Source organism: Heterodontus francisci, chromosome 18 (genome assembly GCF_036365525.1).
Source record: "Heterodontus francisci isolate sHetFra1 chromosome 18, sHetFra1.hap1, whole genome shotgun sequence".
Taxonomy (NCBI): domain Eukaryota; kingdom Metazoa; phylum Chordata; class Chondrichthyes; order Heterodontiformes; family Heterodontidae; genus Heterodontus; species Heterodontus francisci.
The window spans coordinates 60,975,709-60,993,370 of NC_090388.1; the positions used below are offsets into that span (position 1 = coordinate 60,975,709).

The 17,662-nt window shown below is 42.9% G+C and overlaps 1 protein-coding gene across 1 annotated transcript in view; it reads left to right on the plus strand.

Annotated features, from left to right (window-relative positions):
- Positions 1 to 17,662, plus strand: part of phf21b (PHD finger protein 21B) — a 269,761-nt gene that overhangs the window by 239,605 nt on the left and 12,494 nt on the right. The window contains exons 10-12 of the mRNA XM_068050837.1: positions 6,992 to 7,046; positions 12,661 to 12,683; positions 14,957 to 15,112. Of these exons, the coding sequence (XP_067906938.1) occupies positions 6,992 to 7,046; positions 12,661 to 12,683; positions 14,957 to 15,112 (234 nt within the window). The remainder of the gene's footprint in view (positions 1 to 6,991; positions 7,047 to 12,660; positions 12,684 to 14,956; positions 15,113 to 17,662) is intronic.

Consider the following 17,662-nt stretch of genomic DNA (forward strand, 5'->3'; position numbering starts at 1 on the left):
TGGAGGCTAGACCATTAAATATATTCAAGGTGGCTTTTTGATCTACAAGGGGGCAGGCAGGAAAGTGGAGTTAAGGCACAATCAGATCAGCCATGATCTTATTGAATGGCTGAGCAGGCTCAAGGGGCCAAATGGCCTACTCCTGTACTTATTTCTTGTGCTCTTATGTTCAAGCATTACTTCCAAATAAAGCTCCAATCTTAACCTCTGGTTTCTTTCGTCATCATTGTCATTAAGGACAGAGTGGAAGTCTGACATTTGTGAAAAATGCTCCTGTTGCTCAGTGCATGAAAGTGCATCATGCTACTGAAGTTTGGTTGTGCAGGAACTATATATAATTCTTTGTCTGTAAGCAGTAGCCTCGTAGAGCTCTGGCAGAGCTTTTACAGTCAATGAGTAGGATGCATTGTCTCTGTTATTATCCTTGACATCAATTAATAAATTGTGAAAACTATTCTCATGTATAATCTTTCCCACCAAACTTGATTATTTAATTGGTCTATCTCTCTCTCCTATCTTTGGCCTCCTTGCCTCGAGAGACAATGGGTAAGCACCTGGAGGTGGTCAGTGGTTTGTGAAGCAGCGCCTGGAGTGGCTATAAAGGCCAATTCTAGAGTGACAGACTCTTCCACAGGTGCTGCAGATAAAATTGGTTGTCGGGGCTGTTACACAGTTGGTTCTCTCCTTGCTCTTCTGCCTTTTTTCCTGCCAACTGCTAAATCTCTTCGACTCGCCACGCTTTAGCCCCGCCTTTATGGTTGCCCGCCAGCTCTGGCGATCGCTGGCAACTGACTCCCACGACTTGTGATCAATGTCACAGGACTTCATGTCGCATTTGCAGACGTCTTTAAAGCGGATCCAAGGACAGCCGGTGGGTCTGGTACCAGTGACGAGCTCGCTGTACAATGTGTCCTTGGGGATCCTGCCATCTTCAATGCGGCTGACATGGCCAAGCCATCTCAGGCGCCGCTGGCTTAGTAGGGTGTATATACTGGGGATGTTGGCCGCCTCAAGGACTACCGTGTTGGTAGTACGGTCCTGCCGCCTGATGCCAAGGATTCTCCGGAGGCAGCGAAGATGGAATGAATTGAGACGTCGCTCTTGGCTGACATATGTTGTCCAGGCCTCGCTGCCGTAGAGCAAAGTACTGAGGACACAGGCTTGATACACTTGGACTTTTGTGTTCTGTGTCAGTGCGCCATTTTCCCACACTCTCTTGGCCACTCCGGACATAGCAGAGGAAGCGTGTCCCATGCGCTTGTTGGTCACCAGATATTGTAAATATGTATGTGTATAATTAAAAGTTTTCTGTGCGACTCTCATTTCATTATTTCTGAAAAAAAATTCCCTTGCGCACTAAAGGAACTCATGATGAGGCCTGAAAAATCTTTTTTCTAAATCCTTTGAGCACCCATTTTGATTCTTCACCTACTCTGCTTTATGCCCATAGAAGGAATTATTTGGCCCAATTTGTCTGTACAATCTCTTTGCTAGAGCAATCCAAAAATAATCTCATTACCCTGCTCATTTCCTATAACCTCTCATCCAATGTTTCTCTTCAAAAAATGCAATAGTATCTGACCCAACCACTCATTGTGGAAAAATATTCCATACCCCAATAACCCTCTGCATAAAGAATATTCTTCAAACCTCTCCATTGTTTAAAAAAAAATCAATATCACATGGGATTCGGTGGTGTAATTGGCTGACCTTTCATCTCATGGGCCTAGGTTAAAATGGAGTGAAACAAATAAAAAGGGAGACAGCCTGTTGAAGGCAAACAGAAGGACACTGAAACATAAACATATAGCATTAGTGTAAAGGAAAGAGAACAGTTGCCTTCGGTTGACGCAAATTTTGTCTGTGAGCAATTCCATGAGAGATTAACTAGTCAAATTGGTTTTAAAAAACTAACCATGTTTGAAATGCAGATTTTTGGTAAGTAGCATGTTGTAATAACATGCAGACGTTTCTCAAGAATAGTCATGTAAACTTTTTTTTCTTTTCCCTTTAATCCCGGGCAACTGACCACTTCCTCCCAGCTCAACATTAGGAAAAATGATGTCCTTGTCCCCCACTACAGGCTTCACTATTCAGTGAGACTATTCACTGATGGTAGGGCCTTCAACTGCCTCACTCATGCTTTTTTATTCATTCATGGGATGTGGACATCGCTGGCTAGGCCAGCATTTATTGCCCATCCCTTATTGTCCATGAGAAGGTGGTGGTGAGCTGCCTTCTTGAACCGCTGCAGTCTATGTGAGGTAGGTACACCCACAGTGCTGTTAGGAAGGGAGTTCCAGGATTTTGACCCAGCGACAGTGAAGGAACGGCGATGTAATTCCAAGTCAGGATGGTGTGTGTGCGTAGATGGTGCACACTGCTGCCAGCGTGCGTCGGTGGTGAAGGGAGTCGATGTTGGAGGTGGTAGATGGGGTGCCAATCAAGCGGACTGCTTTGTCCTGGATGGTGTCGAGCTTCTTGAGAGTTGTTGGAGCTGCACCCATCCAGACATGTGGAGAGCGTTCCATCACGCTCCTGACTTATGCCTTGTAGATGGTGGACAGGCTTTGGGGAGTCAGGAGGTGAGCTATTTGCTGCAGGATTCCTAGCCTCTGATCTGCTCTTGTAGCCACAGTATTTATATGGCTACTCCAGTGCTCCAGTGGTAGCCCCTAGGATGTTGATAGTGGGGGATTCAGTGATGGTAATTCTCTCTTGTTGGAGATGGTCATTGCCTGGCACTTGTATGGCGCAAATGTTACTTGCCAATTATCAGCCCAAGTCTGGATATTGTTCTGGTCTTGCTGCATTTCTACATGGACTGCTTCAGTGTCTGAGGAGTCACGAATGGTGTTGAACATCGTGCAATCATCAGCGAACATCCCCATTTCTGACTTTATGATTGAAGGAATGTTATTGATGAAGCAGCTGAAGATGGTTGGGACTAGGACAATACCCTGAAGAACTTCTCCAGTGATGTCCTGGGACTGAGATGATTGACCTCTAGCAAGCACAACCTGTGCTAGGTATGACTCCAACCAGTGGAGCGTTTTCCCCCTGATTCCCATTGACTTCAGTTTTGCTAGGGCTCCTTGATGCCATACTCGGTCAAATGCTGCCTTGTTGCCAGGGGCAGTCACTCTCACCTCACCTCTTGGGTTCAGCTCTTTTGTCCATGTTTGAACCAAAGCTGGAATGAGGTCAGGAGCTGAGTGGCCCTGGCAGAACCCAAACTGAGCATCACTGAACAGGTTATTGCTAAGCAAGTGCTTTTTGATGGCACTGTTGATGACATCTTCCATCACTTTACTGATGATTGAGAGTAGACTGATGGGGCGGTAATTGGCCTTGTTGGACTTGTCCTGCTTTTTGTGTACAGGACATACCTGGGCAATTTTCCACATTGCCGGGTAGATGCCAATGGTGTAGCTATACTGGAACAGCTTGGCTAGGGGCGCAGCAAGTTCTGGAGCACAGGTCTTCAGTACTATTGCTGGAATATTGTCAGGGCCCATACATAGCCTTTGCAGTATCCAGTGCCTTCAGTCGTTTCTTGATATCACGCGACGTGAATCGAATTGGCTGAAGTCTGGCATCTGTGATGGTGGGGACTTCAGGAGGAGGCCGAGATGGATCATCAACTCGGCACTTCTGGCTGAAGATTGTTGCACATGCCTCAGCCTTATCTTTTGCACTGATGTGATGGGCTCCCCCATCATTGAGGATGAGGATATTTGTGGAGCCAACTCTTCCAGTTAGTTGTTTAATTGTCCATCACCATTCACAGCTGATGTGGCAGGACTGCAGAGCTTAGATCTGATCCGTTGGTTATGGGATCGCCTAGCTTTGTCTATCGCATGCTGCTTATGCAGTTTGGCACGCAAGTAGTCCTATGTTGTAGTTTCACCAGGTTGACATCTCATTTTGAGGTATGCCTGGTGCTGCTCCTGACATGTCCTCCTGCACTCTTCATATGAACCAGGGTTGGCCTCCTGGCTTGATGGTAATGGTAGAGTGGGGGATATGCCGGGCCATGGTGTTACAGATTGTGGTTGAGTATAATTCTGTTGCTGCTGCTGATGGCCCACAGCACCTCATGGATCCACAGTTTTGCATTGCTAGATCTGTTCGAAATCTATCCTATTTAACACGATGGAGGGTATCCTCAATGTGAAGGCGGGCCTGTGTCTCCACAAGGACTGTGCGGTGGTCACTCCTACCAATACTGTCATCGGTAGATGCATCTGCGGCAATCAGATTGGTGAGGACGAGGTCAGGTATGTTTTTCCCTTGTGTTGGTTCCCTCACCACCTGTCGCATATCCAATCTAGCAGCTATGTGCTTTAGGGCTCAGTCAGTGGTGGTGCTTCCGAGCCACTCTTGGTGATGGACATTGAAGTCCCCCACCCAGAGTACATTCTGCGCCCTTGCCACCCTCAGTGCTTTCTCCAAGTGGCATTCAACATGGAGGAGTACTGGCCCATCAGCTGAGGGAGGGCACTAGGTGGTAATCAGCAGGATGTTTCCTTGCCCATCTTTTTCTTGATGTCATGAGACTTCATGGGTTCCGGAGTCAATGTTGAGGACTCCCAGGGCAACTCCCTCCCGACTGTAAAACACTGTGCTGCCACCTCTGCTGGGTCTGTCCTGCCGGTGGGACAAGACATACCCGGGGATGGTGATGGCAGTGTCTGGGACATTGTCTGTAAGGTATGATTCTGTGAGTATGACTATGTCAGGCTGTTGCTTGACTAGTCTGTGGGACAGCTCTCCCAACTTTGGCACAAGCTCCCAGATGTTAGTAAGGAGGGCAATGCTGGGTGGTCTGTCCGATTTCATTTTTATTAACTTCGTAGCGGTTAGATACCACTGAGTGGCTTGCTAGGCCATTTCAGAGGGCATTGCTGTGGGTCTGGAGTCACATATAGGCCAGACCAGGTAAGGACAGTAGATTTCCTTCCCTAAAGGACATTAGTGAACCAGATGGGTTTTAACAACAATCGACAGTTGTTTTATGGTCATCATTAGACTAGCTTTTAATTCCAGATTTATTAATTCAATTCAATTCCACCTTCTGCTGTCCCCAGAACAATAGCCTGGGTCTCTCGGTTACCATTCCAGTGGCAATACCACTCCTCCATCGCCTCCCCATGCTGTATGGAATCACTCTCTTCGTCTATTCAACTCTGAACCTTTTTTGAAAAAGATTTCATCAAAAACCACCACCAGCAAGTTTTTCACTTCTAATCTCTGCCTCTTTGGCTTGATTTCCATTTCCAACACCCATTTATAAAATGCATTGAGGTGTTTTTTTTATATATTAAAGGCACAACAAAAATTCAAGTTCTCAACTGGGTGCTCTTTTTGAATGAATCCCTTATGATTCTTAATTGCACACTGAGAAAGTTTCTGATTCCTTGAGGTACTGCCACCAATTTCCCAGAAGTTGAGATTGATGGGGTGAATTCTTTATAATGCTCCCCACCCCCCCCCCCCGCCCCAAGTAGACTTAAAGTGGCTTGCACCGGCTGGATGAATGGTAGTTATGACAGCAGGCCTGATCCATTTTGAAGGACAAGCCTCATTTGCATTGGGATGGCAGGCTGCGGCCAGAGTTTGAGCACCTCAGGACAGCCCACTGTATCACAACACAACATCATTTGATCCAGCCATGCTACAGGCTTAAGAACTTAGGAGTGTGGGTTGGGTGGCCCTTCCGGTGTTTGAAGAGGAGCCAGAGTGTCTGGATTTTTGAGCATTCTTACTCTTCCCGTACCCAGCAAATGAAAGAGGAATTTGCGTTTAACCATTTTCCAGTATCCTGGCCAATATTTATCCCTCAATCAACATCACAAAAACAGATTACCTGGTCATAATTACATTGCTGCCCACGCGAACTTGCTGCGCACAAATTAGTGGCCACATTTCCTATATTACAACAGTGACTGTACTTTAAAAGTACTTAATTGGCTGTAAAACACTTTGAGATGTCCAGTGGTCATGAAAGGTGCTATATAAATGCAAGTCTTTTTTTCTTTTTGGGATCTTCTTTGGCCAGTTAACCATCTGATACTGCACACTCCAGCTAGTTCTGTCCATAATTGGCAATTTCCATTTTAAATGGGTGTATCACCTGGCTCTGAGGGCTGCTCTGTCTGCTCAGCATTAGGCCCTAATGAAAATTGCAACGGCCACGACAAAAGCAGCTATGGAGTGGTAGGTCATTGCCCACCATTTCCAAGTCTCTGCGACTCAGTTTCTGCAATAAGGAAGGGCTAAAGGTTCAGCCGCAGGTGCTTGATCTGAATGTGGATAGATTATTCAATTCAAAGATTTGACTGTGTAACCCAGTACTCATTAAAATATCCGCTCTACACCCGTCCTCTTGTACCTCCAGTAGAGTTTTTAATAAAATTAACATTTCTATGAACACAGCTGCTGAGTGGTTTTGTGTAAAAGGTTATGCTACTTGTAAAACTAGTGACCATGGTATGTGCCACAGTTGAAGCATTTAATTACACTTAAGGCATGGAAGCAAATGTGTCAGCTTAGTTCAGTTGGTAGCACTCTCACTCTTTGTTTCATGCACCTCACCAGAGTTTCAGCACATAACATAGGTTGACATTCTAGTGCAGCACTGAGAGATTCCTGCACTAATAAGATGGAGCTTTAAACAAAGACCCCACCTGTTTCTCTCAGTAGACTTTAAAAGATTCCATGACGCTATTCAATGGAGAGTAGAAATTCTCTCACTGTCTGGCCAGCATTCCTTTATCAGTCAGCACCACCTTAAAGATAGATCTCATAATTGTGGGATGCTCTTAGCACAAACTGGTTGTTGCCTTTGCCTGTGTAACAGTACTTTGAAATATTTTGATGTGACAACCTTCCATATAAATGTATGGAATATTACTTATACAAAGTATTGTGGCCACTTTTTAAAAATATTGTCTTCATGAAGTCTGACTTTTTTTTATATTTTCCCCAGCGTAAACGAATTGCAACAAGCTACCTGAACGGTTCTTTATATATTTCAACAAGAGGTATGTATTTCTAAGTTCATCCAATCCCTTCATTCTACAAATGCATGTAAAAGTATAAAAGGCATCTACTGAAAGGTATGAATGCTCAGTCTCCAAAATGTATATTTTATTGGGTGGTGGGTTAGATCTCTTTTGCTACTGAAAATGGTGCCTTAGTTTGTTGGGAGAAGAAGGTTATTGAATTTTAACAAAATCTGTAACACTTAGCTTGCTTACTTTATCTTAAACTAGTCAAATAAAGCTTGTGTCGCTAGTATGGTATGATATGCCTCTTAACAGGAAGAGAATGGCTGTAAATGCAGGAGATTCCGATGTGGTGTGTGAGACCTTACAGCACTGATCCTGTCCTAACTCCTAGTTTTAACTGGTCCAGCTTTTGATGTGGCTTAATCCTTTAAACTTTATATTCAAGTATTTTATTAGCAGGATGTACAAATAAATGGAAAGGATCTTCTGACATTAGGCCTAAGGCCCATTATTGGACAGAGTAGACAGAGCTTTATTCCGCATCTACTATGATATAATTAGTTGGAAATGAATACTTGATGCTGATACTGAATGTTCAAAATGGACAGAGTTGTATCGTCCAGCATTAACATTCCTCACCTTGAGCAAAATTTTGCAGTTTTTATTAGTGAAGGGTGTTCAGGTTGAATTAAACTTGAGATCAATAGCAAGTGCCAAAGCATTAGAGATTGGAATATCTATGCTTACATAGAATGTACAGCACAGAAGCAAGCCATTTGGCCCTGCTGATCCATCACAGTGTTTATGGTCAACACAAGCCTCCTTCCAGCCCTCTTGATCTAACCTATCAGCATATCCTTCTATTCCTTTCACCAGCATGCATTTATATAACTTCCTTTTAAAAGCATCTATGCTGTTCACCTCAGCTGCTCCTTATGGTAGCGAGTTTCACATTCTAACTACTCTCTGGGTAAAGGAGCTTCTCCTGAGTTCCCTGTTGAATTTATTAATGACTAACTTACATTTATGGCTCCTAGTTTTTATCTCCTCCAAAAGTGAAAGCATTTCAAGGTTTACCCTATCAAATCCTTTTGAAATTTTAAAGACCTCTGTCAGTCACCTCTGGAGAAAAGAGCCCCAGCCTGTTCAATCTTTCCTGATAGGTATAACCTCTCCTTTCACCAGTGCCTCTATATGCTTTTTATAATATGGAGACCAGAACTGTGCATTGTACTCCCAAGTGTGGTCTAAGCAAAGTTCTATACAAATTTAACATAATTTCTCTGTTCTTCAATTCTATACCTCTAGAAGTGAACCCCAGTGCTTTGTTTGCTTTTTATGACCTTATTAACCTGCATTACTGTATATATTTTCTGCAAATAAATATGGGAGGAGAAGCAATTGCATTCTTTGCACTGACACAAGACGTGTTTGGAAGAAGCTGCTGCGTTCATTATTGGTCTAAATGGACAATCATGTTATGGAGTTTATATTTCTTGAAGAGAGAAATACTGATGTAGCAAGCAGACTCAAAGCACATAAATATAAAGGAGGGAAGATTAATTCTCCATTAATATACCACATGCCCTTTATAGTTACATGTTCTCCAATTCTTGAGCAACTCCATATTGATTCCAGGCTGGTTTTAAATTGTAACTACAGCAGTAAAGTGAGTACGCCAACCCCCGCCACTCCCCTTCCACATCAAAACATCAAGATCTGAAATAGCAGGTTTCCATAGGGCAGGAAATTTTATGTTTTAAGAAAATATAAATGCTTACTTAACTTTTTTTATGTTGCTCAATCTTTGGGGGGGCTTTGTTTGTTATGTGCTTAGGATCTGGATGACCCCAGCAAGGCAGTATTTATTGCCCAAACCATGTTGCTTTGAGAAGAATCAGATCAACTGCATAGTGTGGGGCTGGAATTGCATTAGACCAGAACAAGTATGGGTGGCGGGTTCCATTCCCTGAAAGACATTAATGTTCAAAATCATGACGGGTCTAGACAAAGTAGATAGAGAGAAACTGTTTCCATTGGCAAAAGGGTCGAGAACAAGAGGACACAAGTTTAAGGTGATTGGCAAAAGAACCACGGATGAAATGAAGAAAAGCTTTTTTACACAGCAAGTGGTTAGGATCTGGAGTGCACTGCCTAAGAGGGTAATGAAGGCAGATTCAGTCTTGGCTTTCAAAAAGGAATTAGATAACCACGTGAAGAGAACAAATTTGCAAGGCTACGGGGAAAGGGCAGGGGACTAGCTAAATTGCTCTTGCAGAGAACTGGCACGGACTCGACGGACCAAGTGGCCTCCTTCTGTGCTGTAAGCATTCTATGATTCTTCAGTTGGATTTTAAGACAATCTGCAGTTTTCATCATTATTTTCTGATGCGAGCCTGCAAATTACCAGATTTTTGAATTCCGTTTCACAGCTTGCCTTAGCAGGATTTGGTCGTGAACTGTTGTTTGCTAGTCCAGTATCTAGTACTCAGCACTACTTTCTGAACAAATCATACTCTATTTTTCTTTCCACCTAAGGTACTCCCCCTTAATGTATGATTTAAGTGTATCCTATATAGAGTCATAATTATTTTTGCTCATTTATATTAAGTGAGCAAAAGGAGAGTGAATTGACCATTCCTACTACCAGCTGGTCAATTTTGCTGCATTGTAGTGGAAGGTACATGGGAACATAGGGCTGAATTTTACCAACCCCTTGATGTTGGGGGTCGTGGCAGGAGGCTCTGTAAAGCACTTGTGGGAGCAGCCCACCGTGTCCCCGACGCTGAGAAGGCCCCGTCACATTTTACGGGCGGGGCCTTCATTTAAATATTAAAATTAATTAAGAAAAGATGCAAATCAACTTACCTTGTCCTGGCGGCCGTCCCACGCCGATTTTACGGCTGCCAGCTGCAATTCACGTGCCTTCAGAACTCCGTTCGGAGGTCCGAGGCGAGGCACTGGTGGGGAGGACTGAAATTATCAAGGTGGGGTGGGGGGAGCGGGGAAAACCTATTTTATTAGCTGTAGGGATGGTGGGAAGGAGTTGAAGGGCAAATGTGACAAATTTGGGGGAAAAGTTTGGGGTGGGAATAAAGTTAAGGTTTATCATATCAGCCTACAAAATAAACGTTGGTCGGGGTTTGGGAAAGGGCCTCCAGCTTTTAATTATTTTTTTAAATGAACAATAGCTTCTCTTTAAAATTTCACATTTTTGCTAAGGACTGGAAGCCCTTTAGAAATGGCGCCGGCGCCTGCATGGTGGCACTGACACCATTGTCGGGGATGGAGCAGGCGCCCCCTCTACGTCATTGGGGGTGGCTGCTCAGCTTCCTCCATTTAAGTGAGCCCCCGTGCAAAATATCGCGGGGGCTCAGCGGCGGCGCTTCTGTTTCTGAAGGCCGCAGACTTCAAAGCGTGCCACTGTGATGTGTGAGCTAATAAAATTCAGCCCATAATGTTTCTACAAAATAAATGCTTTCATTGCTAAACACCAGTGAGGAGAACATGTGTAAAACTTCTTGGAAGTTAAAACTTCAGATCAGTCTGAGAGCTGATATGAAACCTGATGAGAGGTACTACATGCGACCTGAAATTTATGCTGCACAGTCAATGAGTTCTAGTGAGTTAAAGTGTTTACCTCCTTTTCTTTTACATGCTTTGTGTCTGTGAGGTTTGTCACATCAGTATCCAATATTTAGTTTTAGGAACAGTCACTCGTGCTTTGAGTTAGGGCTTGAAACCACTTTCTCCTAAGTTATGTAGGTTGCTGAAGGAAAAGAGGACAGAGATGGAGCGACATATTGTGGTGTCCATCTCCATCATCATACTTTTGAGTACTACTCCATAACACATCCCGATTGCAGCCAAAGTTTGGATTTCAGAATTTTGGCCCAATATAGGACTTGCTTATTTGGATGTATCTGTGCCCTTTTTAAAAATAAACAGCTTGGAAAGAGGGAACATGATTGTGTATTGTAGTTTGTGTTCCTATATTTGCCCTGCAGTGTGAATGTTGAGAGGAGTTTCCAAAGTAAATATTTATCTTTGCCCATCTGTAATGCTGCTTTTTACCTATTAACTATAGGTCATTTTTTCAATCATTCTTTTGTAGCTACTTGCCCATCCAACCTCTTTGCTCTTCAGTGGCAGCTGTCACTCAACTCCCAGATGGTATCTATTATCTGTTTCTGATATTAACTGCACATGCCATTAACAGAACTCTCTACAGAAAGTACATGAATGGCATTCTCCAATTTTGCCTTTCTGTTTGTTGTGAAATACATAATTTTTAAACTATTCATGGGATATGAGCATCGCTGGCAAGGGCAGCATTTGTTGCCCATCCTTAATTGCTGTTGAGAAGGTGGTGGTGAGCCACCTTCTTGAACCACTGCACCCCATGTGATGTAGATACACCCACAGTGTTGTTAGGAAGAGAATTCCAGGATTTTGACCCAGCGGAAGTGAAGTAACGGCAATATATTTGCAAATCAGGATGGTGTGTGGCTTGAAGGGGAACTTGCAGGTGGTGGTGTTCCCTTGTGTCTGCTGCCCTTGTTCTTCTAGGTGGTAGAGGTTTTGGGTTTGCAGGTGCTGTCCAACAAGGCTTGGTGCATTGCTGCAGTGCATCTTGTGGATGGTACACACTGCAACCACTCTCCATCGGTGGTGGAGGGAGTGAATGTTTAAGGTGGTGGATGGCGTGCCGATCAAGCGGGCTGCTTTGTCTTAGGTGGTGTGGAACTTCTTGAGTGTTGTTGGAGCTGCACTCATTCAGACAAGTGGAGAGTATTCCATCACACTTGTGCCTTGTTGATGGACAGGGTTTGGGAGTAAGGAGGTGAGTTACTCACCACAAGATTCCCAGCCTCTGACCTGCTCTTGTAACCACAGTATTTTTATGGCTGGTCCAGTTAAGTTTCTGGTCAATGGTAACCTCCAAGATGTTGATGGTGAGTGATTCAGCGATGGTAATGCCATTGAATGTCAAGGGGAGAGAGATGGTTAGATTCTCTCTTGTTGGAGATGGTTATTCCATTCAATGCTTCCTTGGCAACATGGACAATGTGTATTGATAATTGCGACTATAAATATCTTTTACTGCCCCAATTCTTTTTAAACTTTTTGGCATTGCAAAACAGTACTTATAAGTATAAGAGAAAAGAAGTAACTGAGAAGTATTAGGTGAACCATTTTTGTGAATGTAATGGGATGCAATGCAGATTTTATTTTTCTAAAGAAATGTATCTTGTCTCTGTCCTAGATATTTTGCATGTAGATATTTATTTAGGTACTTAGCTGAAGATAACATTTAAACCAGGGATTTGGGGAATTTTCAATGACTTTGAAACTGGTGCATCTGTGGAAGAAACACTAGTCAATAGAGCCGGATTCCTATAAGCTCCTTACACCAAAAAAAATTAGTTTTGCCCCCTCCATCTCTCCTGCAAACCCATTGAAAGCAATTGTATATGGTATCTAATTTTCAGTGTCCTTGTAGTATAATTTGGGTGATCCAAGAAGCCCCAATCACTACCTCATGTATTTAGTCTACTCACTGAAACCATGTTACGATCCTGATCCCAGGCAGTTCTATAAACCAGCTCTTACTAACCTGTTTCTGCCTCTTTCCTTGACATGCAAGCCAATGAGGACCTTTGTTGGAAGGTATGTCTCCTCCATTCTATGGCTTTTTCTGTTTGAATGTCTTGGCATTCAAAAATGTGAGATTTTTACTAATGCAAAACATGAGCAGTACAGTACAAGGTCTATCTCTATATTTAAGCCTGTGTGTGATTTATCCCAAAAAATTATTATTGCTTTTAAAATGTCACATTTATCAGATGTACAATCCATTAGGGCAGCATTCTGGAGAGGTTTGCAGCTACATTGAGTGAAGCAGGTTATTAGGAAACCATCATATTTGCAAAAAGCAGAATTTCAAGGACACTGGTTTGAGGATGTAAATCTTGCAATAGTTGGTTATAATTGGCAGTATTTATTGAGCTCCAGCATGGTTTAATCTCAGGATATAAATGACAAGCTGTCTCTTTCTGTTTGTGGCTTCTGTTCTAGGGATTGTGTCTACTTTGCAGTACTAAAAAAGACTTTTCTAAGCTTTAATTTCTCCAAGCCACTTTTTACTAAATATCTGTTTTTAAAATAATGCAGTAGCTTCCTCATATGAATAAATTTAATTATTTGTAATGTACTTTGCATGTATATACAACTCTGTGGCAAACGAAATGTACTAATTCTTAGATGCGCATTAAATATAAAACTTTCTGCTGATGTTTAATAGGACTTGCTGTTAAAATTACTAGAATGTGACAAGTTACCACTGTATGACTACTGATCCAGATTATTATTTAAGTGAAGTTCTCCAGTGGCTTAGTTGGTAAAACATGTTATTGGCGGAAAATTCAGCAGCGGCATATAAATGGGGTTTCTGCCACAGTTTTATTGAAGTAACATCAGATTGGAAGCAGCTCCAAGGAGTTTCCAGGCCTATGTAACTGTCATACAGACTAGAAGGTTCCAGGTTTTGATTCCCACGCTATGCCTTGTTAAAATAAACATAAAATGCTAGAAATGCTCAGCAGGTCTGACAGCACCTGTTTTCACATTGATGACCTTCTGTCAGAACTGGGAAATGTTACCATTGTAACAAGTTTAAGCAAGTGCACAGGCTGGGGGGTGGGGGGAGGGGTGGAGGAAAGAGCAAAAGGGTGAGTCTGTGATAGTATCAAAGGCAGAAATGATTAAGTGATGGGGATGATGGTGCAAGGCAAATGTGGATGGGTAATGGAACAAGTAAAGAAACAAAAGTTAGGTCTACAGGAGATGTATATGGTAATAACAGAATCATCACCAACAGCTGCCGTCTTAAAAAAAAAGAGGGCAGAGGTTATGATCTGAAATTGTTGAACTGATTGTTGAGTCCAGAAGGCTATAAAGTGCCTAATCGAAAAATGAGCTGCTGTTCCCTGGGCTTACATTGAGCTCCATTGGAGCAGTATAAGAAGCCAAAGACAGAGTTCAAAACGGGAGTGGGCCAGAGAATTAAAATGGCAAGTGACCAAAAGCACGGGGTCACACTTACAGATAAACAGAAGTTACCCAGCCTGCATTTGGTCTCCCTAGTGTAGAGTAGATTGCATCATGAACTGCAAATAGAGTATGCTAAATTGAAAGAAGCACATGTAAATCACTGATTCAATCAGAAGGAGTATTTCGGGTCCAGGACAGTGGGAAAGAAGGAGGTAAAAGAGCAGGTGTTGTATCTCCTGTGCTTCCATGGGAAGGTGCCGTGGGATGGGGAGTGAGTGTTGGGGGAGATTGAAGAGTGGTGTTATTTTTTTATTTACTTATTTAGAGATACAGCACTGAAACAGGCCCTTCGGCCCACCGAGTCTGTGCCGACCAACAACCACCCGTTTATACTAATCCTACATTAACCCCATATTCCCTACCACATCCACACCTTTCTCCTACCACCTACCTACACTAGGGGCAATTTACAATGGTCAATTTACCTATCAACCTGCAAGTCTTTGGCTGTGGGAGGAAACCGGAGCACCCGGTGGAAACCCACACGGTCACAGGGAGAACTTGCAAACTCCGCACAGGCAGTACCCAGAACTGAACCCGAGTCACTGGAGCTGTGAGGCTGCGGTGCTAACCACTGCGCCACTGTGCCGCACTGTGTTACGGAGGGAAAACAGTCCCTTCGGATTGCTGGCAGGGGAGCAAAGGGGAAGATGTGTTTCGTGATGGCATCACACTAATGGCGAAGGAACTTGATGTGGATTTGAGAAGGGTTTTAAATTCACAAATGCTTTCACCCAAAGTTTCCAAACTTCCTTAGAGGTACCACTCTTTGCGATTTGCTAAAATTCATTTCAGTTAATCCAGTAATTTGCCCCTCCTTGATTTTGCAGGATGACATCCATGAGGATTACTGTACAGTGTGCAAACGTAGTGGTCAGCTACTTCTGTGTGACACTTGCTCTCGTGTCTATCATCTGGAATGCTTGGAGCCTCCCCTCAAGACCATTCCCAAGGGGGTGTGGGTCTGCCCCAGATGCCAGGAAAAGGTACAGGTCTCAGTTTTTTATTGTTAAAAGAATTTTCTTACACAAATAAAATACCACATTTTTGTAAGCAAAATATAATTTTACCATTGGCTCAGCTGGTTATGGAAGTGATATCTCGGCTACACAGACCTGGAAGGTCCCAGAAACGCTGTGTGCTGAGTTAGCTGATCTCAGCTGGAGTATTAAATTGGTCTTAGCCCTCCTATTTTAGGAGGGAAAATCATCATGATTTCTGCTTCCACTTGCAGTCCAGTGTTCCTTGTTGGAAGTGCTTATGTGTGCATTTCAGGTGGAGATAGGATTGCACGCATCTGTGATGTTCAGCATGGTTGAATAGCCTGTTGATGTATAGGCTCACACAAAGAATTGCCACCTGTCTGTAGCTCCTGCCAATTCAACTTCTTTGTCTTAATGCATTATCTGGCGTTGTCAACTGTTTCCCTTCTTTAGGTAATTTTAAAATCCCTTTTGAAAACCTTGAACTCATCCAAAATTCTACTGACCTTTTCCTATTATCACCTATCAATAGTCCTTGCTGACCTGCATTGGTACCCAGTCCCTCAATGCCTCAAATTTAAAATTCTTATCCTCATATTTAAATTCACTCATGGCCTCGCCACTTAAATCCTTCTGTCTTTTCACCTCTCTCTCTTTAAGACTATCCTTAAAAATACCTCTTTGTCCAAGCTTTTGGCCACCCCTCCTAATATTTCCTTTGGCTTGACATCCAATTTTTTGATTACGCCTCTGAACTTTGTACATTAAGGGTGATATATAAATGCAAGTTGCTGTTTTGAAAGCCCACTTGAACCTACAATTACTCCCCAAACAGCTTTAACACCTACAGATCCTAATGCAAGCCTCTACTGATTTACCCCACAGCAGCAGCTGGCCCCCATTACAAGCCTGCAACATGTGGTTTTTACTTTTTATTGTATCATGCATCAGTACTTATCATGGGAGATTTTCATGCTTCCTAATTAACCATACCGACTAGGTCAGAGTCATGCAGCCATTAATAGTTCTAGAAACCTTCTTCCCAACCAACATAGCAAACCACATTTTGAGTGATTATGGAACCTTTGTATTTCCATGTACCCAGAAAATACAAATATAGCAAAACAGCTTGTGAAAGACCTGGAGCACATCCTGTTTGATGGCAATTTGGATTGCAAAGCAGCACCCAGTCTTGATCTATGATAATTGAAAATAGGGCAAATTAACCTTGGAACATATCAGATCAATATCCAACTGTACTGGCTGAACCAGAGTTGCAACAGAGTGCTTGAGAAGCTGTAAGAGAGGGCACAAACTTTCACATTTCCTGATTTTTAAAAAGTAGAAAATATGCTGAAATTCAAAGCAAAAACAAAAAATGTTACATACAGCAGGACAGTTAGCATTTGTGGCGAGCAGGCAAACAAATTAATGTTCCGGTGTAGTCCTTCATCAGAGGTGGAAAAATTAACTAGCATTAAAATAGATTCAAAACAACGGTTGGGGGTGGGGTGGGGAAGAAGAAAAAACCTGTATTAATGAATGGGATCTGTTAAAAGAAAAGTAGATGGTTAGATAGATAAGATGATATTTCTATCAAATGATGGGAAGAAGTATCATAGAAATAATGAATGTGTGACTAGTTGAGACAGTGGGAGAGAAATAGGTTAGGAAACAGGAAGTTGGGGTGGTGACAGAGACTACAAGCCTAAGGAGAAGGAAAAAAAATGAACCACTAAGAGAACAGTCTCCTTCCAACATGGCATTCTGACAGTGGATTCCCCAACCAACATCCAACCTATCTTCCCTCCCCACAACACTGACTGACCCATCCCACATCACCAGCATTCCCTATTATAAGGAAAGTGGAAGCTTAGTTAAGGCCTTGAGTTATTCAAGTCAGTATCGACTGCAAAGGGCTGTAGAAAGATAAGGTGCTGTTCCTGTAGCTGTGTGGAATATCATTGGAACATTGTAGAAATCCACTGATGTAGAGGTGAGCATGGGAGTGGGATGGGAAATTAACGTGGAGCTAAAAGTCACAGTTGCAGCCAGAATAAATGTATTCAATGAAGCAGTCACCTAATCTGTATCTGGTCTCCAATGCAGTGATGACTGTGCCTTGAGCAGCAAATAGTCAAGTAGATTAGAGGAAGTTCAGGTTAATTGATGTCTTCCACAGAAGAGGTGTTTGGATTCCTGAACAGTGATGTGGGAGGAGGTTAATGGCTAGATGTTGCAACACTGTATTTGCTAATATAAGTGCTGTCTCCTGTACACTGTAAAAACAAAAAGCAGATTGGGTGACCATCTTGCTGAGCATTTCCATCCTGTCTGTAAGTGTGACCCTTAGCTCCCTTGCCTTAATTTCCTGTCTGACTTCCACCCCTACTCTGATCTCTCCAGCCTGGACCTTCTACACTATTCTAATGAAGCTCAATGCAAGCTCCAGGAATGGCATCCTATCTTTTTATAGGACATCCTGCAGCCCTTAGGCCTCAACGTTAACTTCAATTATTTCAGGCCTTAACTATAAACTCCGCTTTCTTCACA